Genomic DNA, 27,456 nt, shown 5'->3' with positions numbered 1-27,456 from the left:
TGCTGCCGGTAGAGCGCATACAAGAAGATGGCCGTTTTTTTTTGTATTTCACAAAATATGAAATATTTTAATAATGTATCACCATAATACAAAGGTTTAAAAACACTTTTTAAGAAAATAAACATGAACAATTTGTATTTCATTTAAAAAAAAAATGTTATTATTTTATTTAGATTGCAGATTAAATTAAGAAGATAATTAACCTGCATCTTTGTCATACAAATATACAAATATCACATACATAACAAATCTGTATTCACCAGAACCAATTTCGTATAGCTAACTTAAATATTTGAGTAAATGAGAGATTTATGAACATTTTAAAATTGTAATATTTTACATAGTACCTACAAAGTAATGGAATTTGAGGGATGGTGGTAGGAAATGAGGCTTATATTGCCTATCACGGCTGTCATTTTATCAAGTTAGTTTGTTCCTAATATTGATTTATGAGTTTGCCAAATCGATGCTTACATAACCCAAATATTGAAAATTAAAGGAACACTTCAAGTGGCCTTTGTTAATAGTTGAGTGTATTTAATATAGAGAGTGGTGGTTGTGAAATAATTAATATATTGTCCAATAGTAGTGATTATACACCACTTAAAGCAATAATAAGATTTAATAAAGAAAAAATGTTTTTTTTCTTTCCCCTATGATTTTCAGAAACATAACCATTACGCTAGGTTTATATTACCTCATTTTAACATGCCTAAGTGTCGAACTGGTTGAAAGGCTCAACATTAGATTATACTTAGTCAAGTATCTAGAATAACTATCAGTATAACAAAACGACTTTTATACAATCAACAAACTTTTAATTTAATGGAAAATAATTTAAGAATTTATAAATATGTAACTGGTAATCGCTTAATATACATTATGACTTATGACAAAATATACCAGCGTTATTATATTCATATAATATTATAATAAATATGTAGTTATGTTTACCTCGATCAAATTGTTTGCCATTTGGATCTATGTCTTTTACATTGAATATATCTTCAAAAACCATTCCTTGAGCCATTTTTCAGGTAAGTCAGTTTTGAACTTTTGTATAGAACTTATAGTAAAATTAGAAAAAGAAACAAAAGTTGATCGTGACTTTTATTTGTAGCCGCAAAATAAGTAAATATGTGACAACTGACAACCGCTTAAATTACACGAAGTTGTTATCAAAAAAGTCCACATAAATGATAAAAAGTGTAAATAAATATTTTACGAATAACCTCAAAAAATGTACATTTATTTTAGTGTTATCCATGTATGATCGAATAAAGTATGGTGTTATCGTAGTTTTCGTGGCTGTCAGAGTCCCGGTACTAGTCGTGAACGGCGCTAATAGTTAATACTAAATAGAATATTGAATATGGTTTGGTGTTGGACGTGTGGTAGAAACTAGACGTACACCGTAGTGCGTTAGTCGAACGAAAATCGGTACCTACTTGGTTAGTTGGTTGTCGGTAACGAATATTTCAGTATTAATTGTATGTATTTCAATGTTTGGAATTAAATCAACTCTTCTAGTCGAACTTACAACCCCCTATTCTAAACTACTTAGCCACTCTAACTAAATTATAATGGCTATGCTTCCACCTCGGAAAACGAAGACAGTCTCATCTGAAAAAAGTTGTAAAAATTCAATGACGCCCCTTCAAACCCTTTTACAAATGGGGTTCCCCCAAAATCGAACGTAAGATGAACTGTTTGATACTATTAAACATAAAAATCATCAAGTTATATTTTATATTAATAGAGAAAAAGCACTAGCAGCCACTGGTAATCGAGGAGTTCAATTAGCTGCCGATTGGCTCTTGGCTCATGTCAACGATACTTCTTTAGATTCCAGCACTAGTAGAGAGTATATCATGTATGCCTGTCCAAGTGGTTCATTTATGTATGAGCTAAGGGAATTTTGGAATAAATCAGCTAATAAATGTGGACGTAATGGAGCTCATAATTTTTTGCCACACATAACTCTAGTATCATTTTTTCAGGTACCTACTTATGAATTATTTTCTAAACTCATAAATATAGACATTTAAAATCTAATATATAAACTAAGTTAAATTTTTTAAATATTGTTTACAGGTACCCGATGAATATGCTAATACATTGGTATCTATACTAAAAAATGTTTTAGATGAGGTTATTAAAGAAATGACCGTCAATGATTTTCATTTAGAAACCTACACTTCATCAAATTTTATGGGTTTTTTTTTATCTGACCAAGGATCAAACTTCTTGAAAAAAATTTCAGTACTATATGCAGAAAGAATCACAGATCTTGGTAAATTTAAGCTTTATGTATTTTATAATAATATTTATTACTCGTTATTGTAATTTTAATGGGTATAACAAAAAAGCTAATCAACATCAGGAATTAATTATAGGAGACATAGGTGTGTCCAGACCTTTGATGAGAGGGAGCAACCTGGTGCATACTCAGGGGGCTAAGGGGCTTTACGCCCCCCTTTTGAACAATTTTGCTTAGTTTATGGTGCCACCTAAAATTGTAGGGGGTGCATACCCTGCACCCCCCGTATTCACGCTCATGATAGGAGAAGTGATTGCATCTAACTTTTTGATATCAACATTTATCATACTTGTTTAAGGGGATTGGAAGCGGTGATTTTCTGTCTTTGTCTTACACACGTGGAACATAGAAAAAATAGCTATACGCGCCTGACAAAAATTAAGGTACTTCTAGTTGTTCGATTTAAAATATGTAAAGATGATTGAATTGGTATACAAGTTTACTTTGCATCAATCGAAACATATTTTTAATATATTTAATAATAAAAATTTAAAATATTTATTCTCATCAAAATATTTATTTTAAATAATAAAACAATCGAAAAAGTGCTTCGACCGATGCAAAGTAAACTTGTATACCAAGTATAACTATATACTATATACTATCGAACAACTAGAAGTACCTTAATTTTTGTCAGGCGTATAGCTATGTTCCACGTGTGTCAGACAAAGACAGAAAGTCACCGCTTCCAATCCCCTTAAACAAGTATGATATATTGAATGAGGCCAAATAGAATAAGTATTCAAAAACTTTTTTCTAGTTATTTTATAATTAACTATTAATAACAATCAATGATTAATATTAATAGTAAATATAAATATTTTAATAAAATAATATTTAATGACAATGTAGCCCTACAATATCAATGTTACTTTATATTACAGTTTAAATTTAGATAGCTCATAATTTTATTTGTTATTACTTTTTGTAGTCGGAGTTCAAGTAGATCCCCATTTAAAATCTTTACATTTAACTTTGGCCTATCAATTTGATGTAAGCCAAAAAGAAACTTTAAAATCATTAATTAAATCTACAATAAATCCATCAACTCCGTGTTTGTGGGAACTTAAGTTGTATTCTAGAGAACCAATAGCTGCTAACAAACAGGTTAGTGTTTACATTATATTTTGTTTCAAAATATTTTATTATTATTAGTTTGTTTTTATAGCATATTATGCATAACATATGAAATATTTTAGGTATATAAAGTTGTGTATGCTCACGTCCCCCAAGCTGCTGATGAACTAGAATTAAGAATAGGTGATTATATATATGTGTCAAAAGAAAGCATAGATAACTCTGTTGACGGTTGGGCTGAAGGAATGTCATGGTTAACTGGTAATGGATAAACTTGGAATTTTAAGTTCTTAACTAAATTCTGAATTTCTGAAAATATTTTCAGGATGTAATGGCTACTTTCCGCTATGCTATACTGAACGTACTGCGGAATCTGATACATGGACTCTACATTGGTAAAATGTATTACTAAATTAAAACTTAGTAATTACTAATTTTTAATTGTATTTCTTTTACAGTTCATTACCCTTAGATGGTAGTTATCATGAATCTATTGAAGTTAATGATACAAATATGACTGAAGAAAAACTAGTTGAAAAATATGGTGTTAGTTTTGTTCCAGCTGATTACACACCGCATTCAGAATCACCAAAAGGTCCAAAATCTCAAAAAATATATATATGTCGTCACGGAGAAAGAGTAGATTTCACTTTTGGTACATGGGTACCTTACAGTTTTGATTCTGATGGGAAATATGTCAGAAAAGATTTAAACATGCCTCCGAATATACCTCAACGACGTGATTTTCCAAACTCTTACCAAACTGATACTCCTCTTACATGTGTTGGTGAATATCAAGCCAAATTAACTGGATGGGGTATGAAAGCTGCTCACTCTACCAAATCAATTCAACATGTCTTTTGTTCACCTTCATTACGCTGTATTCAAACTTGCCATAATATTTTAGTTGGTTTGTATTATACATAAATTATAATTATATAATTATAATACTGCCCTGCTAAAAAAGAATGCCACAAGTTTCCTTCGTGCCATTTTGACTAAAATTCATTTTTATGTTTTGTAATTTTTGTTAGTTTTATTTTCATAAATATTATATATTTCAAAATAAAATACATTATTTCTGTTAGTAAAATACCTGATAAATGCAATGAAATTTTTCCACTTTTATTTCACCAAGATATTCTGATTTCGATATTTATACTAAGAACATTATCAATTTTTTAGAATTATTTACCTAGCAAAACCGCTGTAATTCAAGTTATGGCATTTTTACTTAGCATACCAAAATGTACTGATCAGTAATGATTAAAGAAATAGTGCTGTATTATATTATTTATATTAATTTTTAGTTATAAAAAAAAAATGTCAATAATAATTTTACTTTTTAAATTACATGTCACGTCATGTCTTCAACTTAAAATAATAATACAAAACTTTAAAATAACTACTCATTATAAATTTTATGTTTTCCCAAAATAATTTTCTATTAACTTAAAGTGTTTGACTTGAATTCAAAATTATATTGTTACGTTTTTCTTTTGGTTTTCTACAATTTTCTGTATACAGAAATGGCAAGGCATTCCCTTTTTCGTTTATATGCTTTTTTGGAGAAAATCCGCTGTATATTTTTCATCATTAAATTGACTTTTGGTAAACAACACTTATTTTCCCTATTCTACTTTTATTGATACAATGTCTCAACTAAGTCTGATAAACAGAAAAACCATTTACATTTGGGCACATAAATTAATTGATTTTATATACTAATTTTAAAAATTGACAAAGATGTAAATTGCTCACAACAAAATATTATGGAAAACTAAACCAAATATGTGTATGGTTTAACAGTGTAGAACAGCAAAATCCCAAACATTATCAATAATTTAAAATTAAATTATAAGATATAATATATGATGATGATAATGATGAACCAATTTCCAAAACAGTAATGTCATAAATATAAATTATGAGTAAATTACTAAATCAAACTGTCATAAATGAAATAAGACGTAGGCAATCTTTCTTAAAAAATGTTGATTAGTGTGTTTTTTGCTAAGCATCGATTATAATCCCTACTGTGACAATATTATTTTCTTACAAGGACAAATTTCCAGATAAATAACCATAGTTACAGTATTTTTGCTTTTAAAAAATGTGTAAAACTATTATATTATACATAAGAAAGTATTATCTTGTTTTTATTTTTATTTTTTTCAAATTATGGCATTTTTTCTTAGCAATAATATGTATATTAATTAGAATTTTTTGTCAATATAGGCCTTGATATTGATAAACAAGTACCAATTTGTATTGAACCCGGTATATTTGAGTGGCTTGGTTGGTATAATCAGTCTGGGCTGCCTGATTGGATGAGTATCGAAGAGTTAATAACTGCTGGTTTTAATATTAATTCCAAATATGAAGCTTTAGTATCACTACCATTTCTTGTTGAAAATATGTCAGAAACAGTTGAACAGTACTATATTAGATGTGATGAAGTAATACAGAATTTAATCAAATCAACTGAACCCAAAGGTAATAATAATCAAAATATTCACTCTTTATATAGTGTACACTACTCATTGAGTTTGTCACAGTAATGAATATATTAAATTTGAATTCAATGATAAACATCATTGCATACAAATACAGTTGAACTTGGTTCAATCTCAAACTTCTTTAACTCAAATATTTTCGTGGATAACTCGAAGTTTTGAGTTTTATTAATATTATAAAATTGTGATTTTTCTCTCATTTATCTATAAAATAAGGTTTTTAAAACCTTTTTTAAATAATTTTCTAACTCCTTTTTTGTTTATATATACATAGCAATAAAAAATAAATTTAATTTGGATAACTCAAACTTTTTTCCCAGTCCCTTCAACTACGAGTTAACCAAGTTCAACTATAATAATATTCTGAGCAGTAGTTGTCAGCCTCTATTTCTAAGCATATTTCATAATTTATTTATTTTTCCATTAGTAACAGTAAATTGGATTCATTTTTTCCAAAAACAAATTGCATGCAATTTTATATAATAAATAACTATTATTAACTTATGAGTTATGAGTCAATGTAAACATACTATAATACAATAGTGATTAAATATTTATACTTTGTTCCAAAAGAGAATATACCAGATGAAGATCGGTTTCCCTCTGACGGCACACATCACACGCATAACGGCATAGATTATATAAAAAATAGATCATTGTTAAACCAATACACCCATCATATTACTATATTATAGTATAAATATTAAATATAATGTATAACATTAAAAATTTATTTTTTTAGGTGGTGATATATTACTGGTAGGTCATGCTTGTTCATTGGATTCTTTATCAAGATCATTACTTCATAAATCTCCACGTACTAAACAAAATTTTGTAAAAATGGTTAAAGACATTCCTTATTGTGGCTTAGTAACTTTAATGACTGATGGAATCAATGATTGGACATTTGTCGATCCACCAGTTCCACCATTAACTAACTCGATTAATAAAAGATTTAATTGGAAGGTTTTAACCACAGACATTGATGTCTCCCCAAATTAATAACATGTTAAATCCAATACTAATATGACTAAAATGACCTTAAATAAAATAAAATAAATTGATTTTAAAATCTGCACATATTAAAACACAAATATGTTTATTTTTAATTACATAGGTAGTTAATAAGGCTGGATATTAAGAAATTAGTAATTCTTAACTAAGTTACATAACGAGTTACTTTTTTTTTCATTAAAAATAACTTCTAACATAACAAGTTAAAATTGTTTTCAATCAGTTTGAAAATCAGTTAATTCAATTTTAGTCAGTGTTAAATGTATTATTTTTGGATCTGAATAGTGATCAAAATAAAATAAAATGGTTAAATATAACTTTCTTACTTTCTGTTTGCATATATTATAAATCAGTAAATATTTTTATTTTTTACAGAATATTTATAAAGTATGCCATACCATAATAATTAAATTTTATAAAATGAGTTGCCTTTTTTTTCTATTTATTAACTTTTTACATATTAAAAAAAGTAACTCAACTTTAGGAAATAAAATATTAGGTTACTTATCCAGCCTTTGTTGTTAATATTATGATTGTTTGAAAGAATGTACTTGGTATCAAAAATTTGATAATAGGTATTCCTTCATTTTCTATAATAATAATTATCTATGTAATATAGGTTACAGGGTAGACAAAAATGTATGATTTTTAGGCGATTAGTACTCATTTGTTTCTGTTTAAAAAATACATTTTATGAATATATGATTACAACAAAAATATAGAATTAAGTATTTACATTTTTAATATTCATTTTCAATGTTAAAAAATATCTTTAAAACAGATTTAAAAATATTTGTTTAACTTTTGATTTTCAAGACTTACCTATTTGTTATTATTGGTTTTTCTTAATAATCAATTTCACACTATTTTTTAGTTAACTCTTTCTCAATGTTAAAAATGAAATTTAAAACTGGTTGTCTAGTAACTTATATTTGTATTATACTTTGTTATTATTATATATTGCATTTTTATTTTATCAAACTACACTTATTATTTTAAAATCTATTAATATTTTTTATTGTTATAATTTTTTAAGATTTACTTTAATTTAATTACAACATACTTTTTAAAGTCATATTTTTCTGAGTGTTTTAATACATAAAAATCTAAATTTGGAAAAGTAGCTTATGAGTTATTGTTATATCTATTTAAAGTTTTGATTTTTGTAACAGTGTGGTATGGAGATATCTCTTAAAATGATAGTCAATTACTCCGCTCAACTAAACTTAAAATACTTATAAATCATAAACTACTCTTTCAAATTTAGATTTTTATATATAACAATTTTATATTCATCTACCGGAAACCTATTTTTAAATGCAAAATTTTGATAATTTTTTCAATATAAAATATGTATGTGTTAAACTCTTAGGTCATAAAATGTCTCAAAACCAAATTAATAATTTGAATAATAATATGTAATTATTTTTATAACAATTTTATATTACAATGTATTACAATTAGGGTAATTTGCAATTATAAATTAATTTAATTATTACAAGAATTTTCTATGTACTTGACTACTAAAATATGTACTTAATGTTCCTAGGTCAAAGTGATAATATATTTTATTTTTCTCTTGACCTTGTATTTATTTTATTATTATTATTATTATATATATTTTTACATAGTATTTTATGTCTTAGTCTTAATATTTTATGAATGTTAGTATTTTGTTCTTCAACACATGCACCCAACTTTAATACTGTTATATTCAGTAGGTTATGAAGTATCCTCACTAAATTGGGACCAAGAAGGGAGCAAATTAGTGCGGATAATCTAATAAAAATTAAAAATGTATTATGAATATTAAAATTAAATGTTTTATTTATACAAACATAATAAAGTTTATTTATTCTCTGTACATATTACATAATATATGAAAATCAATCAAATATAATGTATGCTGTTATAGTGTATCGTAATTAGTAATAAATAATAAAAAGAAAAACTGGGAAATTAATTTTGTTATTTTAAAGGTATTGAGTGTACATTGTCATTAAGTAGGTCACTATTTAATGTATTAAATCTTAATTTAATAATTGATAAACCATTGTACACGAAAAACAATTCTGATTGGTCAGGTCTCCACTGTTTTAACCTATATTTCTCAGAGTATTTTATAATTCATTTATATTACTATAATTTATTTATTTTATTTTAGTAATATAGTAGGTTATATTAATTCTTTCCAAAAACAAGTTGCGTACATATTATATTATTTAATATAATATTAGTTATTGTTAACTATTAACATATAAGTTATAAGTCGATTCCTGTGTCATAAGATTTATAGTATAAATAGCTTAAAGTTGTGCGATTATATACTCTCCCGGATCTACTTCAGTACTACTTATTTAATTTTAAAAATGTCGTTAGGGTCAAAATAAAAACAAAATATATTGTAAAATAAAAATATTTAAATTTAATATTTCTTACAAGTTACAAGAAACCATAATATTGACCCAGGGGAGGGGCATGTACCAGTTGCCCTCAAAATTACCTTTTTTTTTATTCCAATTGCCCTCAACTAAATGTACCAATTACCCTCACATAATTTTTTTTTTTTAAATAATAATTTAAAAATAATAATTAAAATAATAAATTAACGGTACTAACTCCCAATCAAAATCTTCATCATTGATGAAAGGGACAATTCGCATTATAAGGTCACATAGTAACTATAACTTATTATCGATTTTGTGACAATGAAACACAGACCTGTGAGTGTGTAACTGTGCCACTAGAAAAAAGTGATGACTTAAATAAGGACCTCTACCGCCAAGGAGAATTCTAGTTTCTTAGAAACGTAAGGATCTTATATATCTGGTATCTGATAGGTTAAGGTGATTTAACCTTTTGTAATGGGCTGACCAATTTACACTTTCATACAAATACTGGGGGGCCTCGGGCCTGTAAAAGAAAAAAAAATTATATTATTATTTATATTTTATTTTAATACAAAAATATTATATAAATATAAAGCATAAATTATTACATTATAGATTAATATTACCATATATCTAATTATAACAATTAGGTTACTTATAATTAGAATTTAGAATTTAGATTTTAGATGATTAATGTAAAGATTGGCATTATTTTTTAGAATCCAACTTTTCAATATCAATTGAACACCCTTTGGTGGTTAATCTGATATTCTGATTTCTGATGCACGATTCTAAAGACGAATTGAGAATACGGTTTCTTGATTTAGACTTTATTAAATTAATAGTCTAAAATGCTGATTCACAAATATACGAACTTCCAAATAATGAAAAAATGTCTAGATAAAAATTCCGTAATTTGGAGAATTTTCGAGCCCGAAAAAAGGCTTCGAGGGCCATGGATTGGACATCCCTGTGATAGGTCATTATATTCTCTAGTAAGTACATAAATAAGTAGAGAATAATTCCCAAAGTCTGGTTATTCAAGTTATAACTACCTCTGGCTATTTTTTCTTATTCTCATATTTTTTACGTTATTATGAATATATTTTGTATTTCATGGAAAACTAAAATCGCAATCTCTCATATTGGAGATATCCAATTTCGTCGAATAAAAACTATGCATATTTTTTATTTTTGTAAGAATACCTAACTTATTAACCTTATAATAACCTTACTTACCTTGTATTTGTATTCAATTCAATTGAATCAATTGTCAAGTTATTTCTTTTAGCTACAAAATAATTTTCAAATGTTCATAATATTATCAAACTTTTAACGTGGAATAGGTACCTACTTAATTTTTATCAATACTTCAAAATAATAGACGAAAATTTCAACAATGAATCATAATTTATTATGATAATATTTTGTCAAAAATGTATGCTTTACTTTAGATTCCTCAAAATAACTATTATAGGCCAAATTTGCTTCCAAAAATTATGCTGTCTAATACTAGAAAATTGTAATGTATTAGTCATTTAGGTAAGTATTTAAGCAGTGAAAAAAAATTAATTACATTTTCTATCAATATTTACTATATTAGATATATAGATTGTATAATTAATTAATTAGTGATGATTTATAAATTAACCATCCAATAACAAACACTCAACATTATTAATAAATAGGTAATTAAAATCTTATTTTTTTTCTTAGTACAATCTCGGATACATCATAAATAATTGGTCCACAATAAAATTATCACAATAGATCAATAGATGCATCACTTATTCACTTGCATTAGCAAGACAAAATTATTTTGGGAATGAAAGAGCCCCCTCGTCAGGGAGGGCTACTGTCTGTACCTACATAGTACATAGATTACATTATAATAACCTCGTATAGTCGTATGATATTATCTTCATTCTCCATGGTTAATAACTTTTAAATTATTGTTGTGTCATAATTGCGTTTTTCAGTTAACGTATGTCGTAGGTATGTGTATGACCACTGAATACTAATAAAAATTGTTACAAACTTAAAACGAACATTGTAATATATTATAGTTATATACCTATTTTAATTGTAGTACTCTAAAATCTACGATTTATTAGAACAAAACTTATCAGTTTTAATTAAACATATATATGAATATATGAATATATGTTTAATTATTATGTGACATAAACGCTGAGACATGACATAAGTCTAAATTATGTAGTACCTATTACAAAAATAAGCTCTACTCGTATAAGGTATAATAGAAAAATAGCATAAAAATCGAAGTTTATATACTTGTAAATCGATTTAGATTTTAACTCTTTTAGAGTAGATAATTAAGTAAATATTCTAAACCTTGGAGTCAGAAATTTAACAAAGCTGAAAGCAGTAGTTAAAGAATTCAAGGAAGAAGAAGGGATGAATCATGAACAGTATTAACTTATTTGGTAAATCACTCTGTATAGTGTATAAAGATCATTTCCATTAAATATCTAACTAATACATTTAAATAATATTAATATAAGCTTAAATTTATTTTCTTATTTTTAAAGTATTCGATTAAATTATAAAATACATGAAAATACTACTTCTATAGTTATAGATACCTATCTATACTCATTATAAATTATAATAGGTAGTTAATAATTAATAATATTATGTTTATTAAAAAATGATTTATTCTGTATAAACAAACCTAAAAAAATTGTACCTACTATACTATATATTTATATATAAGTAACTTCAAGCAGTTTTAGCATGCGTGAACATCAGTTATTAATTTTTTATAAGCCGGGTGTATTGAAATATTGTAATATTGTCATTATAATTTGTCCAAACTTGAAGTGCACTATAGATAATGAAATTTCATTTATTATGTTGTTAGTCATTAGTTTAATGAAACACATCATTCATTCAATCTTGCATACATTTATTTTATACAGTGACGTTTAAATGTTTTACGCTTTAAATTAATGAAATTATCAACCAGCAGCGTCATAATAAAACATTTTAACGGTAATTAAGAATTTGTATTGTTATAATATTCATAATTGTTGATATTTAAATGTTTTTAAAAATTATTATTTTATTTGTTTATCATAATTTGTTTTAATCTACAACAATTATTGTACGCAGAGCCGGATTTATCGGTGGGAAGAGGGCTGCACACCGAGATCCACCCACATTTATTTTTTGAAGTACAAATTATGATAATTTTTTTATCTTTGTCGGTTAATATTTATGTAATTATTCTTATAACTCTATATTTTACTCTAAAATCGTTATTTTTTGTTAAATATGTATCCTTATTCATCAAAATTTGAACTACACGTGTGACATGTCTATAAAATAAAATCGTTTCGTAGGTCTTATGTCGGTATTTTCGATATTTCTTTTTTACTATAAGAAGTACCTTTATGAAATGTTGCATGATATTTTCAACCTTTTTGATCTAGCGTAACAAAAATTTAATAAAACTTGTTAAAAAAAGTTGAAGACCAAAACATATTTGCTACTACTTTTTCTTTTTTTAAATCTTTGTAGAAAAAAACGCATTATTTTACAAATACATTTTTTGGTTTGTCTCATACTATTTTTTATTTACCTGAAATTATTGCATTGTATCGTCAACCAATACTAGCAAGTTTGGATTGAGAAAAGTGATTGACATTTATATAAATAACAATATCACACTATTCGTACCTTTATAGTAAGTTTGTGTTGGCATCGTGATACACCTACTCATCTACTTTGTCCACATTCCACCCTCAAAAAAAAAAAAAAATTGATCACGCCCAAGGTAATCCAATCACGATAAAATCGACATAGTTTGTATTTTACATTTATGAAACAGTATAATAGTAGTTTTAAAAACACGACGTATACCTATATATATATACAATATACATGTATATACATCATATAATACGTACTACGTTTTAGGTTCCAACTGTTAGTGTAGCTTATTGCTGAGGTAATAAAATATCTCACGTCCCTCGTCGGTAACTTGATTGGACTCCAATAATTTTAACGGTCACAAACCATTATTATTATACATATCGTATAATCGTTATGTAAACAACGACATATTAATGTTATTAATTTTCGTACCTTCCTATTATATATATTATGTGTTGCAGTAATAACTAATAACCGTCACTCGTTGCGGTTGACCACCATCACAACAGTAAACTATCATTTATCGCACACATGTTATGTATAGGTACCAATATACACAGGGTAAATCACTAAGCATTGTTCACTCTCATTTTCCCTCAAATAATGAATTTATTCAAATTTTGTTTTTTAAACTATTTTAAGAAGTTCTGTAGGTGGAACAAACATCATTTTCAGATTCTAATATCACTGTTTTTATATAAGTTGTATAATTTTTAAAGTTATTAGATGATTTTTTTGAAATTTTAGATACCTAAACTACCTATCTAAATTGAAATTAGAACAAGTAGTTTTTAGGGTTAATAAACTTTATGTCTTAAAGACAATGGGTTTAGAAAATATGGGGGCTATGATGATTGAAAATTATATAGTCAGTACTTACCCAATTAATATATTTAATCTATATAGACGTTTTTATAATTTGTAAAAAAAGTCTGAGTATACAATAAATACTAAATCCATCCAATACTATACAATATACATCTATACTCACTCAATATTTATATAAATCCATTTTTTAGAATTAATATGCTTAGTGTGTATATTTTAACAGCTCAGAAACTATACACGTTACAATTAGAATTTATAGATATTACCATTTACAATATTTTGAAAAAGTCGTTGGATTGCTAATTTACAATATAAAAAGGTTGGATAAAAATATGGTCCCTACGTATACCTGTATACTTAAAAATTATAAAAATCAGGATTGTTATTTGAATAAATTTGTTAATACACCAAGTATGTCTATAATAATAAGGGTGCGAGCACTCTTGGTGAATCATCCTATACATAATATATATATTTTATATTAATATTATTATATTGTATTTAGGAGTATAATATACCTAATCGGTGTAAAACAATATATATATCATGGTGGGGGCGAGGGAGGTGAGCGTAAAGCCCGAGACGCCGCCGGCCTGCCGCCACGGCCGCCGTTGAGGTCAGTCACGGTTTGGCGTTATGAATGCATGCACGGCGAACGCCTCAGCACCACCGCCGCTGTCGCCGTATCGTCGCCGTCGTTGTTATAACAGTCGGTTCCGTCTTCGGCCGTCGACATCGCCGCTGCGACGGATCAACGGTAAGCGACCGTGCAGGTTAGCGTACAGGTATTGCGGACGCTGGCCACAACGATGGCCGCGAACGGCGGAGGGCTGAACGTACCGTACGCCGTTCTCGAGGGCCTGGTGGCCGTCGGGGCGACCGTCGGGAACGGGTTGGTTATCGTGGCCTTTCGGCGGGAACGACGACTCCGCCGGCGCACCAACTATTACATCGTGTCGCTAGCGGTCGCCGACCTGTTGGTCGGTCTGGTGGGCATACCGTGCGCCGTGATGTCTAGCGTCGGTCTGCCCCGTCATCTGCACCTGTGCATGTTCTCGGTGTCGCTTATAATCGTCCTGTGCACCGTATCCATACTCAGCCTAGTGGCCGTGTCCGCCGACCGTTACTGGGCCATACTTTACCCGATGGCCTACTCTACGAACTCGAACACCAAAATCGCAATCAGTAAGTACCTGCACACGTGTACACTCGAATATCTACGCGCGTATTAAGATCCGCTCAGTACATCTTGATTCTTGGCACTCAACCACTCACTTGTGAGTTAATATCTTGCTAATTTACTTACATGAATTCCACTCTGAGCTTCGACCAAATTTTTAATATAAGAAAGCACAGTAGTATTTAATCCGTGAATCTTTTTAAAATGAAAAGTAAACAAAACAAGTTTTACTTAAAAGTCACGATTTCGATTAAGTGAGAATCAATATTTTGTTGAAATTAATTTTTCCGTACATTTTAAAAAATTTTGATTTTCGGCAAAAACATCGTTATTTTCTGATATATTAGATATACTATGTGTTGTAGATGTTTCTAAAATCTAAATGTCACATCATCGTCGACGTATAATGCACTTGTAATATTATTTTATTTTTATTTTCCACGTGACTGCTATAGAGAATTATGATAATATATTAGGTATGTAGATTGTAGATATACAGTTTGAACAATGTCTCGTGATTTACGATTTATACATACTTATTTATACAATTATATTTACCTACTTGAGTTTCAATGTTTCGAACCTCCATCGTGTACCTATGATAAAGAAATACGCGAGTAGTTACCAGTTGTATTATAATACTATAGTTACTACCGTGTACCTTATATTATATTGTGGATAATTCAGAAAATATACAACTTGAATATTTAGTCTGCGTAATTAAAATTATTTTACATTCCTATAGTGCAAAACAACAGTTTTAACTATTTGGATTATTAGCTTAAAAACATTTGTTCTATATATATACGTATATAGGACGTAGGTACTAGGTATATTATTGTATTAAATAAAGTATTGGCTATTATAGTTGTAAGTCGCATACTTTTAGTATTGTAGTTAATAGTTTTGTTTTGTGGTATACGGTATTTATAGTAGTTTTAGTTATTATAATACCTAGCTGATTAGTATTTATTTAATCAATTGCATATTTAAACAATCATTTGTGTAATTGAATCAAAAATATAATTTTTAACTATTTAAGTATATTTATTAATTATACAATTATTACATATTTACATGTATATTTAATGTATGCATATATCATAATGAACATTAAATAATCATATGTATTTAAAAATAATACACCATATTTAAACTTTATGCACAATATTATTTATTTATTAGGGATATTCATAAATTATTTTTTTTTGTGAATTAATTTAGTAGTGTAAAATATTGTCTCTGTTATCGTTTTTATTAGCAGCTGATCTTCAAACTTCTTTCGTGTCACCTTATCTATTTATTGAATGGAGATTTGAATTATAGTTGTTACTTTAAATTATTAGATTTGCAAGATTTGTTCATCAGTTTCTTCAAGTGTAATGGAAAACTACACTTACCGATAACCGCAAAAAGATGTCAAAATTTAAGGAATACACTTTTAGTTATGTTATTATTTTTTAAATCAAAAAAAAAAAAATTTCCAAAACTTTAAATTAGTTTTTAATTTTTTATCATTAATTAATTTTATGAGTAGGTGCCTATATAACTTAGATTTAAACACATCTAAACGTCTTATAATACTCTTATATTATATTATTAAGTAATTAAAACATTAAAACATTAAGTACCTACTATGTATAATCGAGGTCTGGGGATTCGTATTCATTCGAAATCAATTCGTTTAAATGAGATAATTTATCATAACATGTTTGCATTCAAACTTATAATAAGCTGAAATTATTGGGTAAATTAAAATTATATAACAATATGTCACCAATATCATACTTATGTTGAAATAAGCAAAGTTATATTTATAGTGCAGTGACTAATACCTGTAATTTCTGTATCCTGCTCGGCTTTTTTTATTATTTCTTATTATTTATTATGTTCTAAAAATTACAAATGACAAAAATGAAGTGGAGGTAAAATAAAATTTACAGGGCTTATATGTATTCAATATATTATTCACCTATAATAGTATAATATCATTTATTTGATAAGAATCATTTAGACGTTACCGTCGTTACCTATTCATAAAATTAATACATACATAATATTAACTTTGGAACATACACAAGTAGGTACTGAAGAATCTATATTTATATAATACTTGCTGTTTAAATATTTATAGGTACTCATAGACTTGTAGTAAACTGGCGTTTATCCCTCAAAAATTAATGTGAATTAATAAATTGTATATTATTTAAGATTCATGATTATAGGTAACGGTTTTATGTTATGACGATGTGAAACCTGCGTTTTACATTATTTTTTATTACTTAAATTGAAAATTTATTTAATTTAACCAAATTTTTTTTAAAAATTTGATTGGTTACTTAGTTATTGAAATATACACACATATTATATGCTATTATATATTTGATTATATTAACTATAATATATTTAATATAAAAACATAAAATAAATATCAAGCAATTTACTGTTTAAAGAAAAATATTTAAATCAGAAGCTCAAAAAAAAATAGTTTATTTAATATTGTGTTTAAAATTAGGTTTTAAATTATTTTTTATCCAATAATCAGTAGTATGCAATATGACTATAGGTAGCTGTTTAAAATATATTTGCACAATGTATTCAAATTTTAATTTGAATCTCTCTTTTAAGGTTAATATCCAATCAAATGATATGTTTATTAAAAATATACAAAAATTTATATTTAATAATTAAGTGATTATATATATAATAATGGTATAATATATTATACCATTATTGAGTGCCTATGTCCTAAACCTATTGACACATACTATATACACGTTATCAGTTATATTTTTATGCTAAAATTGGAATTAAATTACATTTATTTTTTAATATTCCTTAGAATTATAATAATTTATTAAAATTAAATTAGTTATGTGTAACCTTATGACCTTGTAACCTAATTTAATCAATAATACTTTCAGCATCATGTTATAAATTATACATCTATTAAAATTGTTGTATGATAATAATTGTGATTTATAGGTAATTAAGAGCGTAATTGATACTTGAAAGTGGAAATATTAAAGTAAAGAATAGTAATCAACATATCGATTTATACATATTTATTATTACAGATATATATATATATTAAAATATAATAAAACTAAAAAAATGTGTGAAATTAAAAATATTTGTTTAAAGAACAAACCCTTATGTATAAATTATATGTTACGTTTGAAGATCTTTAGGTACTTTACGTATACAAAAAACAATGTATAGGTACTGTAAAATCGTTCTATCGTAAAATTAAAAATGTAAAATATATTTCACTCTATCCAAATAATATATGTGTCATAACCTATCTATATTCTATACCTACTGGTAACTTCCATATATAATATTTATAAATATACAATTGGCCATCAAGGCCATTAAATACTCAAATTTTTTAATTTCTTAAAATTTTTAATAATGACCATTCTGAAATCTTGATTTATGGATGACATATTGATATTTAAGTACATTGGTAAAAATTAAAATAACCAAAGGATAAAAGTATTACCTGCAGTACAACAAATACCTATATACTTTAATATATTTTTGTAACTATGAAATAATGTCATAAACTTATAAAATATTACAAATCTCATTAAAAAGAGACACTAACATGTGTGGTATGAATATAAATTTCAAATTTACACATTAATACCACACTAATTATCTTAAATATAATATATATTATACAATTCTGCAAAATCCGACCATGTCATTAAAAATTCCTATAGATTATATTTCTATTATAAAGTATTTGTAGGCGCCACACAAGGACAGGCAATCACGTTCGCCAATTTCGCGACATTTATTCTGACATTTACTAATATATGTTACGCGTATTAATTAGCACTGTCTTACAAATTTTGCATACTAATAATAATTTACTAATTATTTGATATCTATTGTCACGAAATGTTTAACGAATAACTATTGAGACATGATTAGAATTTAGAGTATATATTGGTGCTATTGATATAGTTATATAGTTATATGCTATATCTTACTTAAAATGTAGAACAAGGATGTAAGTATTGTAACGATGGTAATATTAATTATTTTATACAACCTTTTGACTATTATATTATGATATATAAATACGTATATAATATATAACATACATGGCTTATTTTGTATTTTAAAATTTATTTTATATATTAATAAAGGTACCTTTAATGATATTTAAATAAAGGATCATAAAATTCACAAACCTAATATTAATACTTATATTTATAAGGTACCTACATTGTAATAAAAAAATTATGTATAATAATTATATTACATTTTGTAACTGATAAATGATAATTAAGTTTTTTTTAATAAATTTCTCAATTAAAATTAGCAGCCATTTTATGTCACATTGAATGTATAATACCTATACACACACTGATCATTTTGTAAACATGTCGGCAAAATATTAATTATAATATAGATAACTATTCATATTGGTCTCGTCTTTAAATTTAAATTTAAACACTATATTGCGTTTATCAAGCTCAGTAGTCTTATTAGTTACTTTCTTAGTACCTAGCTATAGACGCTATAGTTACCCCATTACATGCATTATTTTAGAAATTAATTAAATTATTCCTATACTATTAAAAATATCAATATAGAGTATTTTGCATAAACTTGCATATTTTCCTATTTTCGTTTTTAAATAAATAATTTGGTTTTATTCTGTTTTAAGCACGTATTTAACGGGTTTGAGTACAAAATACAAAAAAAAAACATTTTTTTTTTTTTTATATTTTGTAATTCAATTTGAATTTATCAGCCAACATAACGACTTGAATCATCTAGATACCTTTTTTCAAAAGTAATATTAATACAAAAAATTTAAACAGTTGATTCAAACTTTAAACTAGTTAAATTCCAAAAATATGTGGATGATTTGGTGTTTTTTTAACTTGCGTCAATTTCATCTGTTGATGTAGAACCTAGAAAGAAGTTTTTTTAGGTATGAAAACTATTATTTTTTAATTTAATTCATTCAAATAATATATTTTATTTATATAGTAGTTTTGTTTTTAATAGATTCAAGAACTTACTAGCTCCAAATAGATACACTATTGAAGTGATGACAATTTAAAATAAAGTGTATTATTATTCAATATAATTTACATAATTAAAATATTAAAACTATGGAGTGCATATTATTTTATGATATCCTATCCTAACCCCATAGTTATAATAATAATATGAAATACATAAAAATATTATGATATTTTGTACCGATACAATTATGTTTGATGACAACTGCGTCAATTTTCTTACCTACTGATAAAAAAAATATTTATACTAGTAAATTGAGCAGAGCGTGGTTTGTGGCATTATTGCATCACGGTCCACGGATAAGATTAAAATGATTGTAAATTAGTCGATTAATCATAGAAGTAGTAATATTAATATACAAGTGCTTAATATTTTAAAAGCTAATTTTAGTGTACTAGCCATACTCCCTCGCTATATCTACTCGTTTGGCTTATAATAATATCAAAAGTGTCACTTCAGTAAAAAGAAATTACCTACTGACATAGTTCTAACGAACATAATATTTGAATAGTTACGCTTCATAATAGTAACCTTGAATTAAAATTTCAGGTCTTTGTAGCTGATATTCAAAACTATAATCTATATTCAAAAAAAGAATAACATTCCAAAATGATCGCATTATTTATAAAATATGTATTTGTTTTAAATTGCTGATCTAAAACGAAACATTGAAACTGTTCACTGTTGTACACTAGTTGCATTATTTCTATAGAAAAAGTAAATTACATATCTTTTTAAAATATTAAAAGATACATCATCGTAAACTCAATAGATACAGATACCAAGTAGAGGCAGATAAAAAAAATGTGTTATATCTTATAGGTATGCCAATTGGAAATGAGACATATATCTTAGTATACCTTAATAATAAAATTATTTATTTTTACACTAGGTTTGACTGGTTTGAGGCACGTACTTCACGCCTTCGCCAATATACCATTTTTACATTAGGTTCCTATCGGATATTATAAGCACACAGCTATACAGAGTATTAATATAAACAAATCAATGTTTATTTTACAGTCATTTATAAGTGAGCTCATTTATTATATAAAATAAGCACGATTGTAAACAATAATTGTAAACCACTTAAGGTGAATAAATAGGTATGAAATTAAATTTGAAACGAATGTGTATTTATAATTTATACATATTAAAATACTTTTAAATTAATTATGCTATGTTTACAAAATAATAAATTTACCTATAGGCACTTAGTAATATCTTATTTTAAACGTATTATTGACCTTGCTATCTTGCGTTTTGATATACAGTGAAACTTCTAAATACCGGATACCCTCGGTCGCTGAAATTTTGTCCGCTATTTGGAGGTGTACGGTATTTAGAGGGAAAAATATAATATTAGATTATTAAAAAATTGAAATTATAATTAAAAAATTGATTTATTTATTTAAAATTATTTATACATAGGTATATAATAAATTTAATTTATTTTTATGTATTTTTAAAAATTTAAAGGTAAAAAGAAAAAAAATTGATAATATAAAAGTTAATACTAATAACATATATTAAATAAAAGTTACTTTAGATTGTTTTGTATTTTGAGTTTTGACGTGAAGTTATTTCGTATGCTAATGCATTTTCTAATTCCACTGTCCTGGAGAACAATGAAGTATAGTTCTGTATTTCGATAGAAGAAATGTATTTACGTATACCTGCTAAGATAAGGTATAACAGTTTAATAATATATAATGGGTAATATCAATAAAATACAATTTACGAGTAGACTTTTATCTAGAAATTCCACAATTATTTTTCTGAATTTACGATGGAAATGATTAAAATCAAAAGTTAAAATGCCATAAAAGTGTCCGTTATTTAGAGGTTTTCCTATAGAAAAGTAATGAAAATGTCCCCGTTCCTCAAAAAATGTCTGCTATTTAGAAGTGTCCGTTAAGGGATGTTTCGCTGTAATATGTATGACCATTGCTCATATGTTCTATTAGTAACTTCATCTAATAAGTTGAAATTTATAAAAAAAAAAAATAATCAACTTAAATAATAAATCAGGACATTATATATAAATAAATACATAATTTTTAAACTATTAACTATATTATAGTATATACTATACTTATTTAGTATATTATTTAATAAAAACGCAAGTATAAGTCATATTAGTTTATAATTTGGTACAAATAATTATTACTATCTACTAATAACAACTTATACTATAATATGTATAATATTTATGGTTATTATTTATTGTTATTAGTTGAAATACTATAATTTATAGTACCTACAACCTACATATAAAATAAAAAAAATCTCGACTGATAATATTTATTAAATTATTTGTATAATATGTAAATTTAGAATTCACTTTTCAAACAATAATTATTTTTAAGTATTGATATCAACTTACAGGAAGTTCCAAGGTCCAATCTAAAATGTGTATACAAGTCTTTCTATCATCATTATAATTATTATTAATAATAAAATAATTACAAACCGATTCATTTACAAATTAAACATCATTGTTATGAAAATCTATGAAGATTGAAGATTTTTTTTTGTGTTAAATTTGTAAATTTTATTAGAATTATAAAAACACTGTATTAGCTTTTAACTACTAAACAATTTATAAATTTCCATGGTTTTAAATACTTTTCTCAACATTTTACTTAAAACTCAAAGGGTTATAAAAAGAAATGATATTTTTTATGAATATTTTTATTGCTATTAGAACTATAAAGTACTTATAAAAACCCTATATTCAATTTTTAATTTATTTGACTTATCATCACAGATAAAAAAGACGAAAATTCAAATGTCTTTAAATAGCACAAAACAAGAACAATATATTTTGAAAATTACAGCTTGTTGATTCTTTTTTATTTTTTTATTGTAATATTGATTTCCTCTCTGAATAGCTTCTTTGATTTCCTTTTCTTTTTCTCCATTTTCAGCTTTCAGGTTTCTAAAATTCTAATGGTTCTATTTTATCCGATTGGGCACGCATTAAGGTTGTATTTCTGGTCTATAATATGCAAGATAATATTGCTAGCTCAGAAAGAAGAGGGTTCTAATTTATTTCTTATGCCATTTGATGTCACATCATGTGCTTTACTAACATGTAAATATATTCTTCAATAATTATTCTATATAGCTTTTATAGTTAGTAAACTGCTTACAAATCAACGTACGTTTAAGACACAACCAATTTTTTTCTCGTAGTATAAAAAACTTATCAATTAGTGTTCCACATGCGCATTTAGAATTTTAAACTCATATTTTTATAAAAAGAACACTTAAAAGTCAGTAATATTATTAGTTATACAGTATAGGACAACTTATTAAATTAAATGTTGAATTCAATAAAACTCATCTAATACAATAAATTATTTCCTACGTTAGTAAATTATAACTAATATTAAAATTTAGAACTTATTTACGTTAAATTAGTAAGTTAATGGTAGGTCGTACAAAGCACAAACATATTATAAATGTTACGAGTCAGTGGTAACGGATATACTGATATTTGATAGATTGTGTTTAAGTGCACTTCGATCACCCAACGTGATGTTTCCTGTTATCCGAGTATTTAACGATTTTAAATTTATGATTATAATATATACCTAGTGTATATTTCAGTTATCAACGTCATAAATAATTGACGTAAATATGGAGAAATTGCTTAATTAAATTAATTTTGTTATTTTTTTTGTATATGATTTGAGTATATGCAGTATATGTATATCCACAATATTGTAAAAATATTTTGAGAGTCAAAATCGCAAATTGATTGAGACTTGAAAATATACGCAGTGGCAGTTACTCATAAAATTAAAAAAAAATCTATATCCTATGGGAACACACCTGAGTTCTTATGTTACCCATCTTAAATATAATAAAGTAGTGACCAAAAGAGTTTTCTAACCCGCTTTAGATTACATTTTGTTTAGTACCCCCCCCCCCCCCCCCTTAAAAAAAATATAATGACAAATTACAAAATAAGATCCATTTATTTTTTATAGACATTAATAGAACCTTTTTAATTTTTTGTCATAAATAAAAAAAACATAACATTTTTCGACATCAATATTTAATAAGTTATTTTATGAACTCATTTTGCCGTTTGATGACATGAAGTATGACTCACGTTTATCATAACCACTTATTGAGAATCTCTATGAATTTCGCTGAACATTACCAACCTTTGCGTAGAGTAAGTATAAAGTACCTAATAAAGACGTGTGACCAATTTGTATAAATTCAAAAAAAAAAAAATAAAAAATAAAAATAAAAAAAAAAAATAAAAATTAAATTTGCTACTACTATTATTATTCCCTTTAGTTCAACAACCTGTGAAAGTTCATTTTCTTCAATGTGACGAATAAAAAATAGGCTGAGAACAATAATGAAAGAAGGGCGGTTTTCAAATTTTTCAATATTGAATATCAAAAAAACATAACTAATTAGTCTGAAAACTAAAATAATTATCATTATATTTTCAACAACAAATATAAGTTTAGTAGTAATTTAATATTTTATTAAAAGGAGCTGATATTTATTTTTTAAATCATCCGTATAGTGTTATTATATGAGTTTTAATTTTTAAAATTAAGAATTTTTACGATGGGAGACGAAGACCTTGCAGATTTTTTATATAAAAAAAAAAAAAATTAGCCCTACAAAAATGATACCCTAGTTGCGACTTAGTGTATTAAGTATAAAACGAATTAATTGTTTCATCGTTTATTATATACCTACTAATCTACTAATATCATGTTAATTATTATTTTGAATTGTATATGTTTTTTTTAGATTGCACTTATTATTTATTAGTTATACTCAAAATTTGTATAATATATTGGTAAGTATCCATATCGTATAAATCGTGATGTAGGTATTTACAATAAATTGTACATTATATTAATATATAATATTACATTAATAAATGTTATGTTATAACAAAAGTGTTATAAATTAATTATTTTAATAGGTAAAAAAAAAATTATTAAAATATAAAAATCAAGTCTATAATAATATAAAACTTGGGATCATAGTAGTCAGTGAAGTCGTTTTATAATCCATACCTTTTTTTTTCAAAATACGATGTTTCGGTATAGAGTCGATAAATCTCCACCAAAAAAGTTTTTATATTTTAGTACTTACTATATTTTAATTTGGTTTGTTTTATAGGTATAATATGTATTTGCTGGATAATGGGTCTGCTGATAGGCTTCTTGCCACTAATGGGCTGGAGAGCCGCCAAAGGTCCATCATTGGACGCATGCGAATTCAGTCTCGTAATGGATTATAGTTACTTGGTGTTTTTATACTTCGCGACTATTATTTTACCTGCTCTATTTATGGCCACCTCCTATGCTCATATTTATACGGTCGTAATAAAACAAGTAAGTATATTAAAAAGTATAATGTCATGAATAGAAATGTATATAATATTAATTAAATAATATTTACAGTTAATATAAAATAGTCAACTTTTTTAATCTATAAAATGAGTTAACAAAATTAAAATTTACTTTATTATAGTTTGAATAAAAATAATCATATATTATCATTATTTTATAAGCTCAAATAAATTTTGGATACTAAATAAGTGTGATAGCAGCAGTATACGGATACGAGTGAATAGGGTTTTATAAATTTAAATTTAATTTCATCATGATTATAATAATAGGTATTTATTTATTATTATTATTTATATTATTTGTTTTAAATTAACTACTAAGAAGAAAAAACTATTTTTCAAATATAATAATTAAAATAAGCATTACTTATAACTAAAGCCAATTTTGAGGAAAATATATTATATAAAATAATCCACGGCAATATAATATCTGTTAAAATAATTTTTTAAGTAATATATAATAATAAACAATATTATTCACTTTGTCAAGTATGTATTTGCGTGACATGGGTTAATCTAAAGAGCACTCATACATATTCGACTTTATAAGCCGTAAACGTGTTTAAAATAATTGTTCACGATACTGTGAATAATATAAAATACAGGTGTTCCATAAAAAATGTCCGGGTTTTAAAAAATCAGAACTTGATGACCTACAGCTTTTATTTTTATCTGCTTAAATTTTGTAAGTGTAATTCGGGTAATTTATTAAATATATTGTGGTTGTGAAACCAGGGCATTATTTACGGAACACCGTGCACATTAAATTGTATGTACCTACCTATTTAATACTATTGTGATTACCGGATGCGGGGTTACATTGTATAGAAAGAATCAAAGAAATCAAATCAAACCTGCAGTGCCGTTTCAGATCAAACAAATGACGCTGCTGAACGGCGGCCAACGCGGTGGCAACAGCCCAACGAAACTGCGTGTACTGGGCGCGGCCCGGAAAAGCGAGGTGAAGGCCACGCAGAACCTATCGATAATCGTCGCGTTCTTCGCCGTCTGCTGGATGCCGCTGTACACCATCAACTGCGTGCAGGCGTTCTGTGACGATTGCCCCGTGCCCGCGTCGCTCATGCACGGCTGTATCGTACTATCACATCTCAACTCGGCCGGCAACCCGCTGCTGTACGCGTACCACCTGAAGGACTTCCGGAACGCGTTCAAGTCGCTGCTGCTGTGCAAGAAGAGCTCGCGGCATCGGAACCCCGCGCAGTCCCGATCCGGATGTACCACCATCGCTGCCGTGACCGGCGGTGGTTGTGGTACCGGAACTGGTGTCAACGGTACCGATTGTTCCGTCAGCTCGTCGCTGACGTGTTCGGGCGGTTCGTCCCGATCGACCATCGTCGAATGTTGGCGCCGACCCGCCAAAAATGCCAAATCTACCGCCGACACAGCATCGTGTGTAGGAGACACGCGATCTCCCACCGAACAGGATCACCGCGAGATTGTCGCGATTGTAATCGACCGGTCCGTGCCTGTGTTGCTGTCTGTCCGTCAGCTCGTCGAGTGAAAACCACTCGGCGCTCGTATATAACAATAATATGACTACAGATTTAGACACGGTATACCTACATATTGTATCGTTATCGTTATAAATTAATATTATTATACGCTGCTGACAAGAACGTATTCATCGTTATCTTATTTATTAATATGTAAATAAAGCAATGTAGGGATCTTCGCGTGCTTCATCTCGGATGACTTGGTTACTGGTTTATTTCTGGTACTTTAAGTAACCTTAACCGTGTATGTGCATGAACACACACATGTATAATTTACATAATATTATGCTATTCACAAATTTTAATGAGTAAAACTCACGTATTATCTACGGGTATACGTCATTAAATAGGAATATGGTATTATTTTAAAAACTGATAAAAAAATGTACAAGCTAATATTGTGATGATAAACTATAGTCCCGTCAGAAAAGTGCTGTACTATATAAATACGTATATATAGCTAATAGGTACCATAGTCGTATTGGTCAGTAC

The 27,456-nt window shown here is 26.8% G+C and overlaps 3 protein-coding genes across 3 annotated transcripts in view; 2 read left to right on the top strand and 1 right to left on the bottom strand.

Moving 5' to 3' along the window:
- The window catches only part of LOC132919187 (DNA-directed RNA polymerases I, II, and III subunit RPABC3), a 54,262-nt gene extending 53,089 nt beyond the window's left edge, over positions 1 to 1,173 (bottom strand). Inside the window, exon 1 of the mRNA XM_060980558.1 lies at positions 955 to 1,173. Within this exon, the coding sequence (XP_060836541.1) occupies positions 955 to 1,030 (76 nt within the window). The 5' untranslated portion in view covers positions 1,031 to 1,173. The remainder of the gene's footprint in view (positions 1 to 954) is intronic.
- Positions 1,174 to 1,258: 85 nt separating this feature from the next.
- Positions 1,259 to 8,890, top strand: LOC132919185 (ecdysteroid-phosphate phosphatase). Its single transcript, XM_060980557.1, has 9 exons — positions 1,259 to 1,696; positions 1,760 to 2,004; positions 2,099 to 2,293; positions 3,252 to 3,427; positions 3,520 to 3,658; positions 3,723 to 3,792; positions 3,856 to 4,307; positions 5,636 to 5,893; positions 6,656 to 8,890. The coding sequence occupies exons 1-9, from the start codon at positions 1,584 to 1,586 to the stop codon at positions 6,913 to 6,915; spliced, it is 1,908 nt and encodes a 635-aa protein (XP_060836540.1). The 5' UTR covers positions 1,259 to 1,583; the 3' UTR covers positions 6,916 to 8,890.
- A 3,334-nt stretch (positions 8,891 to 12,224) lies between these two features.
- On the top strand, positions 12,225 to 27,091 carry LOC132922598 (adenosine receptor A2b-like). The gene is made up of 4 exons (XM_060986186.1): positions 12,225 to 12,332; positions 14,329 to 15,008; positions 25,219 to 25,433; positions 26,322 to 27,091. Exons 2-4 carry the CDS (start codon positions 14,633 to 14,635, stop codon positions 26,970 to 26,972), a joined length of 1,242 nt encoding a protein of 413 aa, XP_060842169.1. The 5' UTR covers positions 12,225 to 12,332; positions 14,329 to 14,632; the 3' UTR covers positions 26,973 to 27,091.
- The last annotated feature ends 365 nt before the right edge of the window (positions 27,092 to 27,456 follow it).

The sequence above is a fragment of the Rhopalosiphum padi genome, chromosome 2, assembly GCF_020882245.1.
Source record: "Rhopalosiphum padi isolate XX-2018 chromosome 2, ASM2088224v1, whole genome shotgun sequence".
NCBI lineage: Eukaryota > Metazoa > Arthropoda > Insecta > Hemiptera > Aphididae > Rhopalosiphum > Rhopalosiphum padi.
This window is presented reverse-complemented; position numbering and strand designations above follow the sequence as displayed.